At 38.5% G+C, this 24,799-nt stretch overlaps 1 protein-coding gene across 1 annotated transcript in view; it reads left to right on the top strand.

Annotated features, from left to right (window-relative positions):
- The window catches only part of FSTL5 (follistatin like 5), a 473,869-nt gene that overhangs the window by 33,675 nt on the left and 415,395 nt on the right, over window positions 1-24,799 (top strand). Inside the window, exon 2 of the mRNA XM_058193148.1 lies at window positions 23,365-23,505. Coding sequence (XP_058049131.1) covers window positions 23,383-23,505 — 123 coding nt within the window. The 5' untranslated portion in view covers window positions 23,365-23,382. The remainder of the gene's footprint in view (window positions 1-23,364; window positions 23,506-24,799) is intronic.

Raw genomic sequence — 24,799 nt, 5'->3', positions numbered from 1 at the left:
GAGAATCAAACCCAGCAAGGTGACGGCGAATGCAGCGATGACCGGCTACACGCCACCCACTCCGTTTGACCCTGCCCAGGAGACATGGGGAATATATATGACCCGTTTCGAAAGTTTCCTGGAGGCAAGCGAGCTACAGGAATCTCCGACAACCGCATAAGCGGGCTTACTTCATAAGCCACTGTGGGTCAGCAGTCATCGCCGTCGCAGAAGCCCTAGCGGAGCCAACACCGCTACACTCCGTATCGTGGCAGACCCTTCAGACCCTCCTGAAGAATCACTCGCACCAGCCCGTCCAAATCGTTCGGCAGTGCGAGTTTGGGGGCGCAGGCAACAAGAAGGCGAGTCTATCAGCGACTACATGGCAGCCCTGAGACAAGCCTCCAAGCATTGCAGTACCGCGATCTGGACGAAGAGCTGCTGGAACAACTTATACGGGGGGTCAGAGACATCCGTTTGAGGAGACGGTTGCTAGCCAAGAGCAACCTGACATTGGCAAACGCTCTGGACGAAGCCAGAGCCCATGAGATGTCCAACCATGCAGCAGACACCTTACAAAGCGACTCACGCCGATGGCGGGCGCAAAGCGAGCACAGTCCACCACGAAGAAACCTATCGTGAGTCAACCAGCGAAGAGGAGGAAGAAGTCCACTACACCGGAAAATCGACAAGGAAGACCCGGAGGAATGCGGAAGTTGCGGGGCGACATCAGCGCCAAAGATGTAAGTTCAGGGCGCCATTTGCGGCGGTGTGAAAGGAAGGGCACCTGGCTCAAGTCTGCGAGCACCCCAACCTTCCGCGAAAATTCAAATCGGCCAATCAGAGCGGCTCTGAGTCAGAGATGCAAACCCCACATTCCGCCGAAATTTCAAACCAGCCAATCAGGCGCGAGATCGGCGAGGCGACCCGCGATTGGCCAGGAAAGAAAGAGCGAAGTCAAACCGAATGACTGTTACCATAGACCACGCAGCTACCCGCATCGAAGAAAAGATCTTCACAAACCCGACAATTGAAGGCGTACCGTGCCGACTGGAAGTAGACACAGGATCAGCTATCACAATCATGTCCTGGGACACTTTTGTGAAAGCCTTGCCGACATCGCAAAGCGCAAGCTACAGAAACAACGGCTCCGGGTGCAGGATTACCAGGGCAACCGCATCCCTGTTCGAGGACAACGACCGTCGAGGTCAAATGCGGGACATACGAAAAGACCCTGCCCATCACGTTAGTCGAGGAACCTTGCCAAGCTTGCTGGGGCTAGACTGGTTCAGGCGTTGGGAATGGGGTGACTGGCGTCCACGGAGCGGATGCAACCTGCAAAACGCCCTACTGGAGGAATTCGCAGGCGTATTCGAGGACCGTTTAGGCAAGTACAAGGGGACCCCTATCTCCTTCAATTTAGACCCCCAAATAGCTCCCATTAGGTTAAAGGCAAGGAGGGTTCCTTTTGCACTCAAACCTAAAATCGACAAAGAGTTAGATAAATTAGTCAGCCAGGGGATACTAGTGCCAGTTGACCATGCCAAATGGGAGACGCCAATCGTCACCCTATAAAACCAGACGGGTCCATAAGAATTTGCGCTGATTACAAGGCTACCTTGAACAAAGCATTGCAAAAGCGCCTACCCAGTTCCAGTAGTGCAACACTTATTGCACTCACTAGGGCAGGGACAAGTTTTCGCCAAATTAGACTTGGCACAAGCGTACCAACAGCTACCCGTAGATGCTAGCACAGCTGAGGCCCAGACTATCGTAACGCACCGGGGTGCCTTTAAGTGCACCCGGTTACAGTTCGGGGTGAGTGTGGCCCGGGCTATTCAAAATTTGATGGAGCGGCTCCTACAAGGGTTACCGGGAGTCGTACCCTATTTCGATGATGTGTTGGTATCAGGGGAAGATTTAAGAGAACTGGGGAAGCGATTAAGGAAAGTTTTGGCCATTTTTAGGTCGGCAGGATTAAAAGTCAAAGCAAGCAAGTGTCAGATAGGGGTCGAATCTGTTGAATTTTGGGCTATAGAATAGACAAAAGGATTCACCCACTGAGAGCAAAGTCAAGGCGATAAAGAGAGCCCCAGCACCCAAAAACAAGACAGAACTCCAGGCTTTCCTGGGTCTGGTAAACTTTACGCCGTGTTTTAAAAGACAAGGCAACCGTTGCTGAACCGCTGCATAAATTGCTTGGAAAAAACACTGCTTGGTCGTGGGGGAAGTCAGAGAATAGGGCATTTGAGGCAGTAAAAAGTTTGCTATCAAGCGATAGCCTGTTAATACAATACAACAACAGACTGCCGTTAGTATTGGTTTGTGATGCGTCCCCCTATGGAGTAGGAGCGGTACTTAGCCACAGACTCCCAAACGGCACTGAAGCCCCTATAGCGTTCTATTCACGAACAATGTCCCGGCTGAGAGGAATTACAGCCAGCTAGATAGGAGGCCCTCGCAATAGTGTCAGGGGTGAAAAAATTTCACGAATACGTTTTTGGGAGAGACTTTGAAATTATCACTGACCACAGACCGCTATTGGGATTACTGGCTGGCGACCGCCCAACGCCAGTGGCACTATCGCCCCGGCTGACCAGATGGACTATCTTCTGGCCGCCTACTCTACAAACTGCAGCATCGACCTGGAAAAGAGCTGGGGCATGCGGACGCATTGAGCAGATGCCCATTGCCGGAAATCGAGGACCCTATTCCGGGCACCCCGTTCTACTAATTGACTCTTGGGACTCTGGCCCAGTCACATGAGGAAGTGGCTCGGGCCTCCTACCGGGACGTTGTTTTAAGAACTGTAATCGGTTGGGTTCAAAGGGATGGCCCGCTGTGCCGGGCGACCGTTTAGAGAGTTTGTAAAGAAAGAGGGAATTGTCTGTGCAAGGGGTGCCTGCTCTGGGGGATAGGGTGGTAGTTCCAGAGAAGCTGAGAAAAAGTCCTGGAACTACTGCATGAGGGTCACCCAGGAATTGTAAGGATGAAGGGCTAGCCAGGAGCTATGTTTGGTGGCCCCTAATGGACAGGGAAATCGGTGACAGGGTTGGCGATGCCAGGTATGTCAGGAATCCAGACCACTACCACCTACGGCCCCAGTGTTGGAGTGGGAGAAACCCCAAGGCCCTTGGTCCCGCATACACATTGATTTTGCCGGCCCCTTCCACGGCCAAACATTTCTAATTGTGGTGGATGCATTCTCCAAATGGCTGGAGATCATCTATATGAAATCCACAAACCGCGGAGCTGTCATTGCAGCACTAAAACACCTTTTCGCCACGCACGGGCTACCGGACACCCTCGTGTCCGATAACGGCCCACAGTTCACCGCAGCATTATTTGAAGGGTACCTGGCTGAAGAGGGCATCCGACATGCCCTCTCAGCGCCGTTCCACCCTGCGTCGAACGGCCTTGCTGAACGTTTTGTTCGGAGTGCGAAAGAAGCGCTATCACGAAGCGGCCCCGGCGATTGGCAGGCACAGATCGACGCATTCCTAACCGTCCAACACAGGACCCCCTGTGTGGCCACCGGCCGCAGCCCAGCCGAGCTATTAATGGGACGGAAGCTACGGTGCCCGCTAGACCGGCTACACCCGAACTACGTGCAGGACGGGTTCAAAACAAAACCAGATAGAATCCGGGAATTAAACATAGGAGACTCAGTGTGGGCACATAATTACAGCGACGGCCCAAGCTGGAAGAGGGGGATAGTCATAGACAAAACGGGCCCCAAATCTTACCTAGTGGAAATAGACGATGGCAGAGTTTGGAGGCGCCACATAGATCAATTAAGAAACAGATTGAGCGATAAGGCAGAATTAGGCGAGACCAGCCCTGACTATGATTTAATTAACCCCACAGCTGACTGGAGCCGAGAACAAACAGAAAGCGTAGAACCAAACAGAGACTTATCTGAGTCAGGCGAGGTCCAGCGACACCCTCAGGTCCCTCTAGAGGACAGCAGGTCCGAGCCGGCGAATAATCCAGGGCCGGATGGCCGGGAGGAGGAGCTCAGAGGAACGAAAAGCCCCTCCGGCAAGCTCGACTCAACTCCAGAAAGTGAACTGCGCAGGTCCGGGAGAGTCAGGAGACGCCCCACGTACCTGCGGGACTACGTAGAGAAGTAATATGCAAATATTGGCAAAGTGCTTTCTGGGAGGGGAGGAGTGTAATGTATTACTGTAAGTTTTGGCGGGAGTTTTAGGCGGGAAGTATCTCGCTTCTGATTGGATACAGCCTCTGGCTGAAGTGTATATAAGGAGAGGTTTTTCTCCAGAGTTTTGCTGGGTCACACTATATTAAAGAGCTGTTGTCACTAACCTGGTCTCCTGCCTCGTCAATACCCAAACATAACATATATATTATCAAATAATATGATAATAATTTACACTTATATGCACCTTTGCTTAGGATTTACATATTTGCATCTGAATCATGGACTACTGTAACAAATTAATATAATGATCAACTAAAAATAAAGATGATTTGAATTCTATATATTACAGAATTCAGTGTATCCTATATAAAATACTGAGACGTAACTTCATGCCCAAAGACAACAGAAACTCCCTAAGGGCCTTCAAGGATGTTAAGTTTTGACTTAAATTTTGATTTTACTAACTCACAAATCATAATTATTAATGTTACAGAAATAGGAACATTATTAAGTACCTAACTGAATACAAATTTAACTATATAGTTTTGCATTGAATGAACATGAAATGAAGTTATATTTAATATTTGACTTGGCTGTGCCTTAAATTTTCATACTACAGCGTCTGGCACTACATCTATATAGTGTAAGGTCAATGTATCTCACAAGAAATTTCACAGTTTTTCTTAAGGAATCTCAAGATGTGAAAGTTTCCGCAAAGTGATGATAAACAGGAAGCTGTTAACATTAATAGATACATTGTATAAATGTTTTGTTTTATTTTTGTTCAAACCTACTTTCTATATGCTATACTCGTGATGGCGAACCTATGGCACATGTGCTGGAAGTGGCACACAGAAGCATCTCCCTGGGTACACCAGCCATTGCACGTTGCTCTTCCGGGTTCTGGCGCACACATGCCAGCTGGTCTTCACGCGTGGGGGAGCACTGGGAATGGGAAGATCAACTCCCGGTCATGCATGCGTGCACCAGGATGATGCGTTTCCGGTTTCCAGCATGCACATGTGCACCGGCCAGCTGGTCTTTATGTGCACATGTGCACATGCACACCAGAACCCAGAAGACCAGGTGACCAGCACGCATGTGCACTCTGGAAACCAGAAGCTCAGCTTCTCAGCGTGCACATGAGCGCTGGGACACTGCTCTTCCAGTTTCTGGTGCTCCCGCATGTGCGTGCTGGGGAGCTGCTCTTCCAGTTTCTGGTTCTCTCCACCCCCGCACGAACACTCCAGTTTCAGCACTCGGTGCCGAAAGGGTTCGCCAACACAGTACTATACTATTCACTATAGTTTGAAATTCTATGTAAATTAATATGAAAATGTTGACTTAGTTGTGAATCCTGGAGCCATTTTGTTTAATATGGAATCATTGATATTACTAGGTCAAATAGCTGGTCTTTGTACTGCCTCTCTGAAGTGGGCAATTGGTTGGAAATCTGATTCTGTTTACTATAAATACAATTATAACAAATTAAAATTATAATGATACATAAAATAGTTCCCCAGGCTAATGTTTCATTTGAGTGTGTATTCACATTGTTGTATCTTTGTATTCTTCTCATAGAGTGACAGATAATTTATGAAGGAATTATGGAAGTGGCCGAAACTGAAGAGTATAATTGAAGAAAAAAGAAGTGTTGTATTTCCTCTGTCCTGCTGCAAAAGCACTGTAGAAAAAAAGTGTTTTTTCCTAAAAATAAATTTTATGATATCTTAGTCTTCTTCTTCTTCCACTACTACTTCAAATGGAATTTATTTCTTGCACAAGTTGTAAAAAATGGATCTTTTAAAACATTGATTTATTACTTCTGGCAATTCTCATTACTATATCTCATCTCGACCATTCCTTTGGTTATTCTAAATCTAAAATTTGGTCTGCTTCTTTTTCATTACTATTTCTTTTCACATGAATCCCTGTCTAGATCCCAATTTCCTTTTTAAGACAATTCTGTGGAGTGGCTTTTTTTTTAGTTGCTTGTACAATTGTGAGGTATTATTCTTGTTTGGTTTTGTTTGAATTTGTTAGTTTGTATAAATTTTCTCTTTCATGTAGAACCGATATTCACTTATAAAGAGAGAAAAAGAAAGAGAACTAAATTGGGACGATAAAACAGAAGCAATGGCTGGCAGTGCTGCCTTTTAATGAATAGCATTAAAATTACTTTCTGCCATGACTGCTATGTCAATGGGACAAAATGTATATCTGGCCACTTGCTGAACTCAACTGAAACTCACCTATTCCAGCAGTCTTTAGGTCTGAACTTCACCTATATTTATTTCCACTCTCTTACTTTTGGTAATATAACTGAAAATTAAAGCTAAATATCCCTTGAATAAACCAGATATAATTAGATCCTCACAAGTATGAAAAATGCTGCTATCAGAGCCTGCCCTTTCAACAGAAAAAAGAAATTATGGAAATGTCAGAATGTTTACCAAATATGAACCCGTCAAATTAACATTAAAATGATGTAAAAACTAGCTAGTTTTTTAATTTGCATCACTGCAAATCCTATCACTTATATACAGTAAGTATCAAAAAGAAACTCAGTTTAGAATAGGAAGAAAAGGCAACTCCTAGAGTGTGACTAAATTGATTTTATCTAGTGGTCTTGACAACAAGTATTGTTGTTGGTAAATACTAGAGTTTCATAAAAATGAGCTGTAGAGTTATAAGGGCAAATGAGATCAACAGACAAAAGTCAATTCTATTTTTTAAAAAGAACTCTTTGAGGCCTCTGAAGTGTAATACTTTTATCATCTTTGTCTCCTTAGAGCATTGAAAAAAAAAAGCTTTGAAATTATATCGTAACAGTGAAATGTGAAGAGTTAGATCTGCTGTTATTACCATCATTTTAAGTCTAAAATGATTACTAAACTAAGTTTAGTTTAATCACAAAACTAAAGAATTTGGGTGAAATCATTGCTTCACTTAAATTAATTGATGTTTTAGCCTTGTATGTTTGTTTTTAATATTATGGATGGAAATAAATGGTGAGCTTAATTCATCAGCAAACTGATACTTAATTATACCTATAAACCCACCATCTCTTCTTTACTCACTTTCCTGTTCTTTTGTTATTATGTTGTATTCTTTGTATTTTGTTTAGACTTATTTTACAATCATTTTGGAATCTGGCAGGACCTAGAATAAATTGAACAACTAAACTCAACCACACCACATCTGAATGTTTGTTCAGCAGATGCATTCTCTATGTCTTTGGAAGCTTGAGGGTGAGCTAAATGAAGTAGCCTTTTGATTTTGTAATCTGCTGCTTCCTTTTTATCATTTATGGAAGTTGGTGCTTTTAATGGCTGAATGAGTTGGAATATATGTCTGTGGAGATTCTCAGTCATCCAGGTCAGGGGTCTCCAACCTTGGCAACTTTAAGACTTGTGGACTTCAGCTCCCAGAGTTCCTCAGCCAGCTTTGCTGGCTGAGGAATTCTGGGAGTTGAAATCCACAACTCTTAAAGTTGCCAAGGTTGGAGACCCCTGATCCAGGTCATAGTTGTCTCAGAGGTGCTTTTTCTAAAGTCAACTGGACTGTTTTTTCTCTCGAGGAAGAAGACGATGTTTTGCTTCTTATCCAAGAAACTTCATCGGTTCTGGGAGGATGGTGGGGTCAATGGAGCAAATAATATGATCCTTCCAACCCACCCACCCCCATCCTGTCAGAAGTAATTCTTCCATCATGCCCATCATCCTTTTGACAAAGCACTTTCGGGATTTGGAATATACCTTTATTCTCAATAATATAGTAGGATTGTTGTTTACAGTATGTTACTTTTTTCATACGTATCACAGATTAATATTTAATTATTTATTTCTCAAATTTTTACACCATCCAACTCCCAAAGATTCTTATTAATATATAATAAACATTCAACATAATAAACAAAGATTCTGTACGGAATGATATTACATATAATCATTTATTACTGTTCTAGAATAGGATGCTCATGTTGAATAGTGATTAAAATGATTTCTATTTTTTCTTTATAATGTTGGTCTGCATTATGCCATAGAAATAAATAAATTGCATTGCACAGTTTGTTTTTAATTTTACTTAGTATACAATGGTACAGGTAATCTTCAACTTAAGGCCACAATTAAGTCATAAAGTAAGATGACTACACCGAATCACAGCAGCGATCCTGGCATTCCTCATTTTAGTCATTAATGACAACCATGAATCATTAAGTGAATTCCCACCCCAATTCAAGTCATTTCAGGCACAGTCCCTTTCCTCTTCAAACCTCATTTAGGTAAGGAGTACCTCCAATTCCACACCTACCTATCTCCCCCCATCTCTGCCTTTTGGCCACCTGCACCCTGTCTTGCAGAATGGCAAGCAACCCCAGAACCATGTGACTCTGAAGTTGGTGGCCACATCCTGGGGATTCTCAGTCACCCCAGTAAGCATCAACAACATTTGTTCATCCAGCTGCCTTCTCTCTTGGTTCCCTGAACCAATTTTTTGTTTTTTATGTTCAGTCACCAAGACCCAAGCAGAAATGCTTCACCGTCTTCCCTGCCCCCTGCTATTTTGAACCCATATTCTCTGCAAATGCTTCCTACACATGGTTCCTTTCCGAATGCTGTGCTATCTTTGTAAAGGTGTGCTGTGTTTCCAGAGTCTTTCTGAAGATAGAAGAACTTTTATGGAGGACACTTTAAGGATATCTGCTGTTTAGTGTACCATATCCATTCTGTGTGGGACATGGTGGCTCAGTGGATAAGATGGTGAGCTTGTTGATAGAAAGGTTGGCAGTTCAGCAGTTCGAATCCCGAGTGCCGTGTAACGGGGTGAGCTCCCATTACTTGTCCCAGCTTCTGCCAACCTAGCAGTTTGAAAGCACGTAAAAAATGCAAATAGGAAAATAGGGACCACCTTCGGTGGGAAGGTAACAGCGTTCCGTGTGCCTTTGGTATATAGTCATGCCGGCCAGATGACCACGGAGACATCTTCGGACAGTGCTGGCTCTTTGGCTTTGAAATGGAGATAAGCACCACCCCCTAAGTTGGGAACAACTAGCACATACGTGCGAGGGGAACCTTTACCTTATCCATTCTGTTCTGTTTTCCATGATAATAATATTACCCGGAATGCATCCGTTGTTTGCTCAGGGCCAAGGAAACATTTTGGTTCAGCATATAGTCCTAAATTATAGTATTGTGCAGTACTCCAAGAAATGAATAGAAATAAATTGAATTAGGCAGCTCACTAATCTAATCAGAATAACTTTTTTATTAAGACCCACATCCTTAAGGAAAAGTAGCATTAATATGCCAGCCATGGTATACACATCAAAGATGTAATAAAAATTAGATATTGTTTCAGGATTAACTGAACTCCCTTTCAATCACTTTTAAAGGAAGAAATGATCATCTTGAAAATAAAGCATGCATTAAATTTAATGAACATTTAGTATGACTGATAGAATGTAAAATAATGTTTTTCCTAGAGCTACAAATAGCAATTGTAGTAACCAGACCTTTGGGACTTTAGGCAAACTTAGTCCTAACTTGAAAGTTCTTTAATGTTCATATTAAATGCTTAATAAGGTAAAATGCAATGGAATCAGAGGCCTGGAAATATAATAATTTCCTTTCTCCCTGCACTAGTACAGAAGGGAAATGATAGCTATAAGATAGAAATACTTTGTGATTAAGACAAAAATACTTTAGTCAACAAACAGAATATGAGTTGTCTTTATGGGAAAGAAAGGTTAATGTTAAACCTGTTACAATAGAACTTTCATTTTTTTTTACAATTAATAAAAAATATAATGTTATTTGCTACTGTTCCCTATCAAATGTATTTATTATATTTTCCTTTCTTTTTTAAATTATTTTATCACAAACATTTTTATAGGGTAAAAATAATGCAGATTTAAGGGGAAAATATAAAGAAAAGTAACAATGATAAATTTTCATTGAAGAAAATGAAAGAAAAAAGGAAGGAAGAAAAAGAAAATAAAGATACAATGATATAGTTACTAATCTTTACAGCAGTTATAAATACATTTACATTTTATTCTCTCTCTAGATTCTCTTATGACTCTCTTCTTTCTATTGCTTACCCTTTCTAATCATTGAATCCATAAATCACAAGTTCATTTTTTATGATTTTTAGCAAAAAGTCCATAAAAGGTTTCCGGTTGCTAACAAACGTAGTCATTTACTTTTTCTATAATATTTTTCCTTTCTTGTGGAAATATGGCAAAGATAAATTATGTAAACTGAACATACAGATGACTGAGCTAAACCAAAACAGAATTTTCTAGATATGCTATGCCCTTTGGTCTCTTGGTTTTATATCTGTTTCTGAATCAATTTAAGCAGCAAGAAACAAGATACTTATAATTATATGTAGGGTTACTTGAATCTACATTCTAAAGTAGATGTTGATCTACCTTAATTGTGTTAGATGACAAATATGATGAACAGAAGATGTTATTCTAGAAAATACAATCTTATCAACAGTGTATCAAATCTATACCAGAATATAATATATTTTTTTCTTGGAAATAAATTCTTGATAAATCAGCTGCTCTAAGAACTTATCTAATGATTAAATTTGTGTTTTTTTAATGCTAACATTTCACACCTAAGAAAATACAAAGTTCAAAAGATATTGCCTGACCTATTCCATGAATATTCCACTTTATAATTTGATTTAATGTTCAGGTTCCAAGATTAGATATCCATAGTATATCTTGAGACAGAATAAATTCCATTATGTTTCTTAGAACTCTTCATTATATTGATGTTATCCATATTGAGCTGCCTGCATCAAATATGAAAGAGTTTACTATTACATTACATGCATGGATGCCTAGTGTCTCTTTAAAGTTTCTAATGGCTTTACAGTAAGAAAGAAGTTCTATAAACTAATAGGGACATTGTAATGAGTGAAGAAAAACATCTATGATTTAGAGAACAATTAAAAAACCAACCTTCCTTTGTGTTCCAGGGAAGACCTTATCTCCATTGGTCAGATAATCCCTAAGTAAACTGATGGTTAACAAATGAGATGGTAGTTACTATTGGCTCACCTCATCCCCTCTGTGTTTTTTTTTTAATTTCCTCTCCACTTCCCCATGCATCTAGAAGGACATGACCTATTTATTCTTCATTCCACTTGAATATAATCATCAGAAAAAAGGTAGTGTTTCCCCTTTACTTTATCACTGTTGGTAATTCTTTAGCAGAGCTAGCAAGGCCCATAACATTTTACAACTCTTTCATTGGCCACATCCATATAGATGCTTTGCCTTACTGTACATGATTCTAGAGTCAGCAGAAAAACATTGTGCTCTATATCTTGCTGCCTCCTCCACACAATTTTCTCATGCCACATTGTAAGGACTGAAATTGGCAGTTCTGTCAGCTAGAATTCCAGTCCCACCCAGTGCCAACCAGCACATGAAAGGAATCTCCCACCATCACAGCAAATGCTTGGCTATTCCATGCATTGCATTTTCTGTCCTTTTTTTTTCTTTTGGCTGCCAATTATTGTCATCCAATTTGCGTAGCGAAGATGTAGCCAGTTGGTAAATGCTGTTGAAGAGCTGAAATCTGAGAAGGAGATTTAGGGATTGGGGATGGGAATTGAACTCTACCCTAAGAAGGGGACAAAAGGAAGTGATTTTGAGAAATGTTCTTGAAGCAATAACCACCAAAGATAATTATTTGCAAACGAAGTATGAGAGCAAAGCCATTTCAATTGCACATGCAAAGCCAGGCATGAACTGGTTAATTTCAAGCTTCGTATTCTCTAGGTTGACCAACCCATTAAAAAAAAAAAGCTGTAGAAGCCACAGTCCCAAACAAAAGAGAAGCTGATGAAGAGGCCAGAGAACAGATTGAAAAAGTTGGTTCAAAGGAAACCAGCAGTTACAATAACAAAAAATAACCACTGGCTGATTGGACCTTCCAGAGACAGGGGTCTTCCATCTATAGCTATGGATATGGTGGCACTGCCTCCAGACAGACTGAGTGTGCAATCTGGGGTTCCTCCTAGACTCAAAACGGCAGGCTAGGAGAACATTTGCACACCTTTGGGTGGTGTGCCAATTGTATCCTCTCTTGGAGTGGAAGCCCTGTTTACCACCAGCCAGCACGCCTGAAAACTCTTGCTTAGATTACTGCAATGTATGCTATATGGAGTTGCCCTTGAAGAGGATTCATAACTTCAGTTGGTGCAGAATGATGCCACATGCACTACTACATGAGCTGCACTGACTAGCAGTGTGTTTCTGGATGCAATGTGCTGGTTGTCACCTTTAAAGCCGTTCATGGCTTGGGACTAGGTTACCTAGGGACCATCTTTTTCCAAGAGTCTCTATCCATCCAATTCGATCCAACAGAGTGGGCATCCAAAAAGTATTGGCTAGTGGGAATTACAAGACAATCCTTTTCTGCTGTAGCCCCTGTTTTGTGGAATAATGTCCTTTCAGTGATTAGAATGGCCTCAGTCTTGTTGGCCTTTCATAAGACTTTAAAAATTTGGTTACCATGTTTCCCTGAAAATAAGACCCTGTCTTATATTTTTTTGAACCCTGAAATAAGCGCTTGGCCTTATTTCCATGCGCTCAAAAGCCCGATTGGGCTTATTATGAGGGGATGTCTTATTTTGGTGAAACCGGGTATGTACTTGGGCCTGAGGATGGAATGTGTTGAAGGACCTGTTTCTTGGATATATTGTTACTTGGCTAACTATCTTGGTTGCTGTGTGTAATTTGTGGATGTTTTTAGAATAGAATAGAATAGAATAGAATAGAATAGAATAGAATAGAATAGAATAGAATAGAATAGAATAGAATTTTTATTGGCCAAGTGTGATTGGACACACAAGGAATTTGTCTTGGTGCATATGCTCTCAGTGTACATAAAGGAAAAGATACCTTCATAAAGGTACAACACTTACAACACTTAATGATGGTCATAGGGTACAAATTTAACACTTAATGATACAACACTCAATGATAATCATAGGGTACAAATAAGCAATCAGGAAACAATCAATATCAATATGAATATAAGGTTTTTATTGTTTTATTGTATTTAATAACTTTAAAATAGTGTTAGAACTGTAAGCACCCAGAGCCACTTGGCTGATATATATACATACATACATACATACATACATACATACATACATACATATGTAGGTCTTTGGTTGTTTGGGTTTTCTCCCATGTAAAATTGGAAGTGTCTTGGCGATGTTTCGACGAAGTCTCATTCGTCATCTTCAGGCTTCAGCTTCGTGCTTCGTGCGTCCCAGAAGCATAACTCAATCAAAAAAGAGGAACCAACTTCTTCCCTGGTCCAACACCTTAAAGCCACAGGACATAAAATTACTATCGCCAAAACTGAACTATCGCCAAAACTGAATATTTTAACAACAGAATAATCAGAGAAGCCATTGAGATAGAAAAACGCCCACACAGCATGAATAAACGAGATGATACCTCCCGCCTACCAGCCATTTGGAAACCCGCCCTTATTGACAAACGAGTCCCTAACATGAAGACTGATGCAAGACCCACACTCACGAGTGCCACACAGCATGTCACCACCACACATCCATACAGAAAGCAAACTCAAACTCACACTGATAATGAAGCACGACAACCATGAAGATGTAGCACGACCACGAACGCGAAGCTAAACAACAGCAATGCAACTAACCAATTCAAATCCCCCTGCATCTCAAACCAATCTGAGCACAACCAAGCCCCCCCCCAACAGAACACACACCCAGCCAATCAGAGCACAGCCAACCCCACCATCCAATTAGAGCACAGCCAAACCCCCAACCAATCAGAACACACCTCCACCCAATCAGAACACAGCCAAGCTCCCAACCAATCAGTTCAAACCCCCACTAGCAGTTAAAAGGAAGAAACAGCTGCGATCTTACATTTCTCCTAGAAATACGAAGCTCTAAGCACCTAGCCTAATGATGATTTGTTGTTTACATTTATGAATGGGATTTCATCGAAACGTCGCCAAGACACTTCCAATTTTACATGGGAGAAAACCCGAATAACCGAAGACCTACACACACACACACACACACACACACACACACACAGAGAGAGAGAGAGAGAGAGAGAGAGAGAGAGAGAGAGAGAGAGAGATACATACTGTTGTGACCCAGGTTCCTGGACTTGGACTCCTGGACTCGGATGATTCAGAAAGTGAGGGAGAAGACCTGGCAAGGCCTGCTTCTCCTGGGCCCTCTCCCTCCCTGGCACCCACCCAAAGGGAGGAGGAGGGGCCGGCAAGGCCTGATTCTCCCGGGCCTTCTTCTGATTTGGCAATGCCCCAAGAAGAGTTTTGGCTTGATGCAAGACTGCGCAGACGTGACCGGCGCGCGCAGCAGAGGAGGCGTTGGGACAAAGCCAAAGAATGAGTCATGCAGTGTGTTGTACCTTGATGAACGTATCTTTTCTTTTATGTACACTGAGAGCATATGCACCAAGACAAATTCCTTGTGTGTCCAATCACACTTGGCCAATAAAAAAAATTCTATTCTGTTCTATTCTATTCTATAAAAGCAGGAGGCGGAACTTCCTGGATTTTTGTCTTGGACAAAAATTTGCGCGGGCAAACTGTATCAATGGAGGGAAGAATATATTCGTCAGTAACTCTGGCCTTATCTATAATTTCCTAGTTATCTCCAGAGACTTGGCAGGCCCATGGGTAGATGTGGCCAGAACATTTATCTATGTAATTAAATTAGAAAAGAAGGCCTTTGACTGACTCTTTGTTGGGAGTATTGGGGGAGGGAAACAGAACACATACATACATACGTACATACATACATACATACATACATACATACATACATGTTTTCTGAGGTTTTCACGGATGTTTGTATGTAGGTCTTTGGTTGTTCGGGTTTTCTCCCACATAAAATTGGAAGTGTCTTGCCGACATTTTGACTAAGTCTCATTCGTCATCTTCAGGCTGGTGTTTACTGCTTCGTGCTTCTTCATTGCTCCTAGAATATAAGCAATGCTTCACAATATAATATAATTTCAAATATTTTAGCTAAGTTCCATATTTGGCAATTAAAAACATTTCCAATATTCCAATGTTGCATTTACTACATTTCATTTATAAGTCTTACTTCAATTCTTTTATCATTCTAAGTAATTTTTCTTTTCAAATCACAAATATTCATGTTCATACAATTTTACACATATAACATTCAAATCATTCATTTCTATTTCTATTTCCCCATTGTTTTTTTAAATCCATAATTAAAAACCTTCTATAATTTCAGGTGCTTTAGCTAAATTCCATTATTACAATTAAAAACATTCAAAGTATTACAGTCTCATATATTGAACTTGCTAAAATTCATCTATACTTATAAATCTTCCTTCGATTCAATTATAATTCTAACTCTATAAAACATGTTTTCCTTTTCATCAACTACTCCTATCTTCTTTTATCCCATTTCATTATTTTCTTATTTTTTTCCCTCTCTTTTTCTCCCCCCCCCTCATTTTAAAATCCTTTACTCTCCTAATTTGCCCTATCTTTTGAGATGGAACTTTAAGAGACATGACAACATTAATTTATGGCAGCTGATCTTAAGGCTTTCTTCCTGACTTTAATAAAACCACACTTCTCCTCAGAGTTAGAATTATGAGTAGCAGTAGGAGCAATATAATCATCTTGCCAGATTGTTTGATTTGTGCGGATATTGCAATTACAGCTTCTTTGGAGAAGGGGAAAAAATCCAGCCAATTACTACTCTAAGTATGCATAATTAGATACAATTAGTAATAACTAATAATTTATTAATAATATCTAATTATACTAGCCACTTTTCCTGGACAGTCTCAGATTATCCCAGACTAGGAGAGGAGGAGGCAGGATTTCTTGCTCTGTATTAAATTAAGAACTGATACTTAATGTCCCAAGCAATTGAAAAACATTGAAGTTTGTTGAATTTTAGATTGAATGAATTTTAGACATAGACTTGTGGATTGGTAAGAAAGATATGTTGCTAAAAATAAAATAAAGAATACTGTAGATTAGAATACGGAAAACGTCAAAATGGAGACAACATGAGTCAGCAGTTTGCAGCAGCAACTAAAAAAAAGATAATACAGTCCTTGGTTGTATAAACAGAGGCATAGAATTAAAATCACATGAATTATTAGTAACCCTTTATAAAGCCTTAGTAAGGCCACACCTGGAATACTACATCCAGTTTTGGTCATCACATTACATAGATGTGTATATCTATTACAAAAATAGATGTTGAGACTTTGAAAAAAGTGCAAAGAATAGAATAGAATAGAATAGAATAGAATAGAATAGAATAGAATAGAATAGAATAGAATAGAATTCTTTATTGGCCAAGTGTGATTGGACACACAAGGAATTTGTCTTGGTGCATATGCTCTCAGTGCACATAAAAAGACAATATACACTCGTCAAGAATCACAAGGCATAACACCCAGTGACAGTCATATGGTACAATAAGCAATTGAATCATACTAGGAAATAATCAATATCAATATAAATCATAAGGATACAAGCAATAAAGTTACAGTCATGCAGTCACAAGTGGGAGGAGATGGGTGACAGGAACGATGAAAAGACCAATAGCAATAGTAATGCAGCCTAATGTGAATAGTTTAACAGTGTTGAGGGAATTATTTGTTTAGTAGAGAATAGAATAGAATAGAATTTTATTGGCCAAGTGTGATTGGACACACAAGGAATTTGTCTTGGTGCATATGCTCTCAGTGTACATAAAAGAAAAGATACGTTCATCAAGGTACAACATTTACAACACAATTGATGATCAATATATCAATATAAATCATAAGGATTGCCAGCAACAAGTTATAGTCATACAGTCATAAGTGGAAAGAGATTGGTGATGGGAACTATGAAACGATTAATAGTAGTGCAGATTCAGTAAATAGTCTGACAGTGTTGAGGGAATTATTTGTTTAGCAGAGTGATGGCCTTCGGGAAAAAACTGTTCTTGTGTCTAGTTGTTCTGGTGTGCAGTGCTCTATAGCGTCGTTTTGAGGGTAGGAGTTGAAACAGTTTATGTCCAGGATGCGAGTGATCTGCAAATATTTTCACGGCCCTCTTCTTGATTCGTGCAGTATACAGGTCCTCAATGGAAGGCAAGTTGGTAGCAATTATTTTTTCTGCAGTTCTAATTATCCTCTGAAGTCTGTGTTTTTCTTGTTGGGTTGCAGAACCGAACCAGACAGTTATAGAGGTGCAAATGACAGACTCAATAATTCCTCTGTAGAATTGGATCAGCAGCTCCTTGGGCAGTTTGAGCTTACTGAGTTGGCAGAAAGAACATTCTTTGTTGTCCTTTTTAATGATGTTTTGATGTTAGCTGTCCATTTGAGATCTTGCGATATGATAGAACCCAGAAATTTGAAGGTTTCTACTGTTGATACTGTGTTGTCAAGTATTGTGAGAGGTGGAAGTATGGAAGGGTTTTTCCTAAAGTCTACCACCATTTCTACGGTTTTGAGTGTGTTCAGTTCCAGATTGTTTTGGTTGCACCACAAGGCTAGTCGTTCGACCTCTCGTCTATATGCGGATTCGTCATTGTCTCGAATGAGACCAATCACTGTTGTGTCATCTGCGAACTTCAGTAGCTTAACAAATGGATCATTGGAGATGCAGTCATTGGTATACAGAGAGAAGAGAAGTGGGGAGACCACACAGCCTTGGGGGGCCCCTGTGCTAATTGTACAGGTATTTGATGTGATCTTGCTTAGCTTCACCTGCTGCTTCCTGTTTGTTAGGAAGCTTGTGATCCACTTACAAGTCTGTTCCGGTACCTGTAGCTGGTTTAGCTTAGTTAGAAGAATGTCTGGAATGATGGTATTGAATGCTGAACTAAAGTCTACAAAAAGGACCCTTGCATAGGTCTTTGGAGACTCAAGATGTTGTAGGATGTAGTGCAGAGCCATATTAACAGCATCATCTGTTGATCTATTTGCTCGGTATGCAGATTGCAAGGGGTCTAAGAGCGGATTCGTGATGGTTTTCAGGTAGGAAAGCACTAGCCTTTCAAAGGTTTTCATGACTACAGATGTTAGAGCAACTGGTCTGTAGTCATTCAGTTCCTTGATGGTGGGCTTCTTCGGCAACTAATATGATTAAGAACAACTAATATGATTAAGGGTCTGGAGACCAAAACATATGAAGAACGGTTGCAGGAATTGGGTATGACCAGTCCAGAGAAAAGAAGATTGGGGATGACATGATAACAATATACCAGTATTTGAGGCGCTGCCACAAAGAAAAGGGGGTCAACTTATTTTTCAGAGACAAGACAAGAAACAATGGATGAAAACGAATCAAGGAGATAAGCAACCTGGAATTAAGGAGAAACTTTCTAACAGTGAGGACAATTAACCAGTGGAACAGCTTGCCTTCAGAAGTTGTTGGTGCTTCATCACAGGAGGTTTTTAAGAAAAGACTGGTCAGCTATCTATCTGATATGGTGTAGGGTCCCCTGCTTGAGCAGGGGGTTGGACTAGAAGACCTCCAAGGTCCCTTCCAGCTCTATTCTAATTGATTGATTGGTTAAAAAAAGCAGAAAGAACGAAAGAAAGAAAGAAAGAAAAAAAGAAAGAAAGAAAGAATGAATGAAAGAAGGAAGGAAGGAAGGAAGGAAGGAAGGAAGGAAGGAAGGAAGGAAGGAAGGAAGGATGGAAGGAAGGAAGGAATTCAGCTGGACTCCCAAAAGATACAAAACAGAACAGTTTCTTATTTTCAGTATTTGGATTATGTGTTTGGAGAAGCAATACACTCATATTACTGAGGGTGCTTTGAGAGCTGAGAAAAATTCAGCCGCAATCTTCTTTTCTCTCCAGAGGAATCTGGTATGTGCAGCTTCTTTTAGTGGATAAAGATTCCAAGATAACTTTCTAGCTGTTGTATTTGTAGCCTATAGCATTTCCACATTGTAGTCCAATGTTGAACAAGATCAACCTTTAGCAATTTTTTTGTGAGAAAATGTATAAGAGATTTTATCTCGTATCTCAGAAACTTGAAATTGAAGCTACATATCAGTCTATTTCCATTTGTTCCATTTGAAACAACTCCTAGTCACACTATTGTGAGCTTCCTGAGATATAATATTCTCTTGTTTCTCAGATGTTTTTAACCCTTTTCTTCTTTTTTCTAATTAAAGCAATTAAACAAAGAAAAATAAAAGATACAGAAACCAGACTTTTACAGATGGCCACCTTATAAGGTCTGAACCAAACTTTTAAAGTGAAAACTTCGCATTTTACTGTTTGAGAATTTAAGATTTTTACAATTATTTTGTATCTTTGTAAATCTACATTGGATAGATGTACTGGAATGCTGTATAGCTGAAAGGCTATTTGAATACATGATCTTTTATATATTTATCTAAATAGGTATCCTTTTGTTAACATTCATCTCAACATTTCAGAGATGAGAACAAGGGTGTTTTTCTCTGTATATTTACAGAAAAATATATTTGCTTTATTATTATATTTAGCCTTATTTTTTTCTAATGCAATTATCAAACAGCCTGAACATAATTAATTAAGGTGCAAATAATTTCAGCTAGCCTATTAAAATTAAAATAAATACCGGTATATTGACTCTAATCACTGTTCTCAATCAAAACAATATAATCTTTGCATACTGAGAGAGAAAGACAGAAATAATTTAAACTGTATCAATGGCATATGAGTATACTGGAAACCAACATTTTTATTATTAAGAGACTTAGCTGCCAATTATTTATGCAAAGAATTGTCTTTATTCAATGTTGTAAAGGCTCACATCAAGCACCTTTTAATTAAAAGGACTACTAAACTTAGTAAGTGAATTTTAAATTAAAAGCAGCTATTTTCCTTGCTTCCTTTTTTCAGTTGTTCCTCAAAATGAAACATATTAAATGAAGTAAATGCCATTAAATGAAATGAAATTTTGTTTTTGCCATTCCAGAAAATAAGCTATCTAGTAGTATGTAAAATCCATTTTATGTCTTGATCCTATAGATATGTATAAAGTGATTTGCATAACAGACTTGCATTAACATCCTGCACCCTAGTTGGACAGATATGTTCTGCTAGGTTTCTACAGAATTTCTTAATATGCAAAGCTATTATATAGCAATTATCTTTCTTCAAACTTGGAGGACTATCATTAATATACCCATTTTATAGATCAGAAACTGGGCCTGAAAGAATGAGGTCGTTTTAGGTTGCATCAAACATGCATTGATAAATAAGAATTTCAGTGCATATTCTATTAAACCCAACCATTTTTATATTAAATTGTGGAGTATGCTCTAGGCAATCTGTTTATTCTTGCCTAGGAAAATTATAACTTTCTTATTTGCATAATATTGTTTTATTCATGAAAAGGATTGTATTAGGCATGATTATTTATATAAAGTTAATTGAAAAACACCTAAATAATAAGCATACTGGCATGTGATTATTATACTTACAGTACATTACTATTAATTTGAGTTTTTGTTAAGTTAGATTCAGCTAGATGCAGAAATCAGTTTGATCTGGGGTCAAGTCCCACATAATATTTGGAAACTGATGCTTTGTATTTTTCACTAGCTATCATAATAAATCCACATATTGCTATACAACATGTCTAACTGGATAGAATTTTGAACTTATTATAGAATCCAATATAAATCAATCTGCAATATTTTAGAGAAATAAATTCATGAATTTTTACCACTAGACAAAATAGTAGCATCAATCAGTCGATGTTTAGTAGACTACCTAGTTTAATTGCTTAAACCACGAAGTTTAACAAACATTTCAGCCAAATGTTACCTCAATTTTCTTGTCAAGAAACCTTGCTAACAGAAATCAAGTTGAAGCCAAGAGTCTCTGTACAGTATATGGTGGGTGGATATCTACATTTATTACTGTAATTATATGCATAAATGGAAACCAAGGCCATAGCAGCATTCAGTATCTGCCATGTGAATTATTTCTTTAAGTTTATGATTTCCCTTACACCATTTGAATGAACCCTTGCTATTAGTTCCCAGCTTGTGCTAAGTAGAAAGAGAAGGGTGTTGAAGGAAAAATGCATGCCTACCAAGCAGGCACAAGTTGCATATTAGTTCAAGGTATAATGCACAATCCTAATAAGATTTTTCTGCGACTGGAATAATAATACCGATAGGCAGTATATCAAAGGAAGTAAGTAGGCAGCTTGAAATGGTAATGACTTTATATCTACTGAATACTTTCAGCATGATACTGATTCATACCTTTTGCTTAATACAAGCACTAAAAATACATAAAGAGACAGACAGCTAAGGTATTTATTTTAAATTGGTATAATTCTATACTGATGCAAAGGTACCAGGCACAAAGAGCTAAACGTCTTGACATCTGGAGTTTAGTTACTGAACTGAAAAGTACCAACTTCTTTCTCTATTTTTGTCAGACTTAGGATTCCACACGCGTTTAAATATTGTATAAAATAAAACTGAACAGTTGACTGGAATATGAGATGGAGATACAGTAAAGTGGAAGCATAAATGAGGGGATATAAGGCTCACTAAGAAGTGTTTGGAATTAGGAAGCCAAGGAAATAACTATCGTTTTAATGAAAATTAATTACCTTAGCTAACTATTTAGAATACAAGTATCTATGTAGAGTGTAAAGATTCTGCTTAGCACTGAATTATATTCTCACTTAGGATATTGGTTGGTACAGAAAATAGCTATTATTGGGCAGCCAGAGCCAATTGCTCTTATACCTAGCTACAGATTGCCTTTCTACTCAGGGAATATATGCAATGCCCGACTCACTCCACCATTAACATAGTATTCCAACAAATGTGTGGGTTGGTTGGGTTTTTTAAATTCAATTATTACTGGTAATTCCAATATTTTGGTCTACAGTTGAGAGTCAGATTTCCTCCTCTCTTTTTGACACCAGCTTCTCTGCTTTGGCCTATCTCACCTTTTTTTATCAATATGATAATCCACTTTATTATCATACTGAAGCCCTTAAGGAAGCTACTTATACTAGGACCCCATCTAATAAGAAGTTAAAATATATTTTAACAGATGGTATTCCTGGCTTGAGAGTAGACGTAAAACATAAGGGATAATCTGTTAAACATACTATGTAGAGCAGGGGTCATCAACCTTTCAGACCTCAGGGACCACTGAATTCATAATTTTAAATCCCGCGGACCATTAATATGAATTTTTTAAAAAAGATAAATAGTTTTTAGTGCAATATTAAAAAATGTAAATAATTTTTCTGTGGACCACCAAAATTTTCCTGCGGACCACCGGTGGTTCACAGACCACCAGTTGGTGATCACTGATGTAGAAGTTAAAATTGTTGATGAAATATAGGATATGAAACTGAATTATGAATAGAGTTATTATAATTCAAATAAGGATGTAATTTAAGATAGAGATATACAAAATTAGAACTTTTGTAAATATGTTTGTTATGATAGAGATACCAATACAGAAAAGCTGTCATTAGTGGAAAATTTTTGCTATGTCTTTTTCTGTGTTGTATTTTTTGTACTGTGTTTTTTAATAGGTTGAAATTTCAATAAATACTATTTTAAAAGGGAAAAAAAAGAAGTTAAAATATATAAACTCTTTCCTGGAAAGAAAAGGAACTTTGGCCCTTTAAATCTTATCCATTACCATTGATTCCTTAGAAAATTCATTTTTCTCCCATAGATGAGCTTTCTGTTGAGCTTCAGAGGAGCAGTTTTTCTGACAGGAAAATTTCTTATATTCTTTACTAAATATTCTATCAGTAATAATGGAGAAAACTACTACAAAATGATATGATTATAAACAAAAGAAGTTATGCTGTTATCTACCTTTTTGGTCCCTTGAATATTTTCTATATTGTTCATGTCTTTTTTGGTTGGTTCATTAGTTTCTGGTGATTACACTGGTTTAATTTTTCTAGTTGTTATAAGATTTACATTCTGAAAATCAATTAGAAGATATGTAATATTATATGTAGGTGTAAACCTCTTATATTAGATCCTAATTCTATTTTTCTTAGTGATTGTATAATTGGTTAATATTTATTCAATATAAGATGTGTCATTCAACTTAAAATAATTATTTGTTTATTTCTAATACGTGATTCTGGCAATAACAAATTTTCTTTCTCCTTTAGGAAGAAAATATTGAAAATATGTTGATGTGGTGGACAATTGTTTCTTCTCTTGGATACATTTTATTGAGTGCAAAAGGATGGCCAGTAAAAGAAGGACATGACCTCAGATCATTTCAAGCTCTTATGCGATTACGCCACAAGGTATTGCCAATGCATCAAAATTATTATTGGCTTTGGAAGTCTAAATTTTATTCTTTTAAATGGTAAAAATATATTATTTGAGAATATCAGATGCATTTCCCATTGACTGCTGTTTAACATAGTAAAATGGAAAAGCGCTTCTTAGAAAATCACATTATGTTTCACATCATATGAATGCTTCCTTAAAATGCATTTTACCTTTGCATTAAAAGTAGAAAAATGAAGAGATTGTGGAAACCTTTTTTTTAAGTTGCTTTTTTCTTCAGTAGTTGTAAGTACTTAGTACTTGAACTTACATCATTCTTCTATAATTAGAAGAAAAATAACACATTTATTTCCAGATTTATTTCTTGGGGAAAAAAATTCCTAAACAAAATTACAAACAAAATAAGTTGGAAGGGTGTGGGGAAAATATAATATATTAGAAGAGTAGGATTATATGAACTGAAGGAACAACATTGGGGCTCATATAATATAAGTGATGTCAGAATATGAATGGCTTGAAATGGACAAGAGTGGCATTTCCTAATTTCCTTGAAACAGTTAACTGGGTGGAACTGGGATCACATTGGGGCTGGTGTGAGGTACAGAACAAGGATGACAATCTCCAAATTCTTAAGTATGTAAATATTAGCAGTAATTGCAACTGGTTTGTATTAACCAATTGAAAATAATTTCTATTATTATTTATTTATTTTATTTATTTTATTTATTTATTTTATTAGATTTTTATACCGCCCTTCTCCCGAAGGACTCAGGGCGGTGTACAGCCAAAATAAAATACAGAGTATATACAATTAAAAGAAATTAAAAGAAACTATTAATAAATGGCCGATAATTTAAAAAATTTACAAATGTTTAAAATCTCTAAAACCCCAATTTAAAATCAACTATTTATGCCAGTCTATTTATGCCATTATTAAAACTGTGGTCCTAGTTCATATCTTATTTCATCATCAAACCACAGCGGCCAGATCTTTATTGGATAGTGGGGCTCCTTGAAAATTGGAGTCCATTCTTGAAATTTCTTTGAAAGGAAGTAGGAGACTTGTAAGATTGATGTCAGTCCTTTGGGGTAAATCAGACAGGCTAATTTTACTTTAATGAGAAGTGTGAGGGAAAAGCGACCTGGGGACTTTGTGGATAGAAGTTTTAACAATGTAGAGTTTTCCAAGACAGAGGCCCAGATTAAGATACTATATACAGTTTTGAGCTGGATTGGAGATGCGGGGAAAGATTCAGGGTAGCTACATCCTTAGCTACATTTCTTAGGATATCTCTAAATTGGAAGGTT

This window comes from Ahaetulla prasina, chromosome 8 (assembly GCF_028640845.1).
Source record: "Ahaetulla prasina isolate Xishuangbanna chromosome 8, ASM2864084v1, whole genome shotgun sequence".
Taxonomy (NCBI): domain Eukaryota; kingdom Metazoa; phylum Chordata; class Lepidosauria; order Squamata; family Colubridae; genus Ahaetulla; species Ahaetulla prasina.
This window is presented reverse-complemented; position numbering and strand designations above follow the sequence as displayed.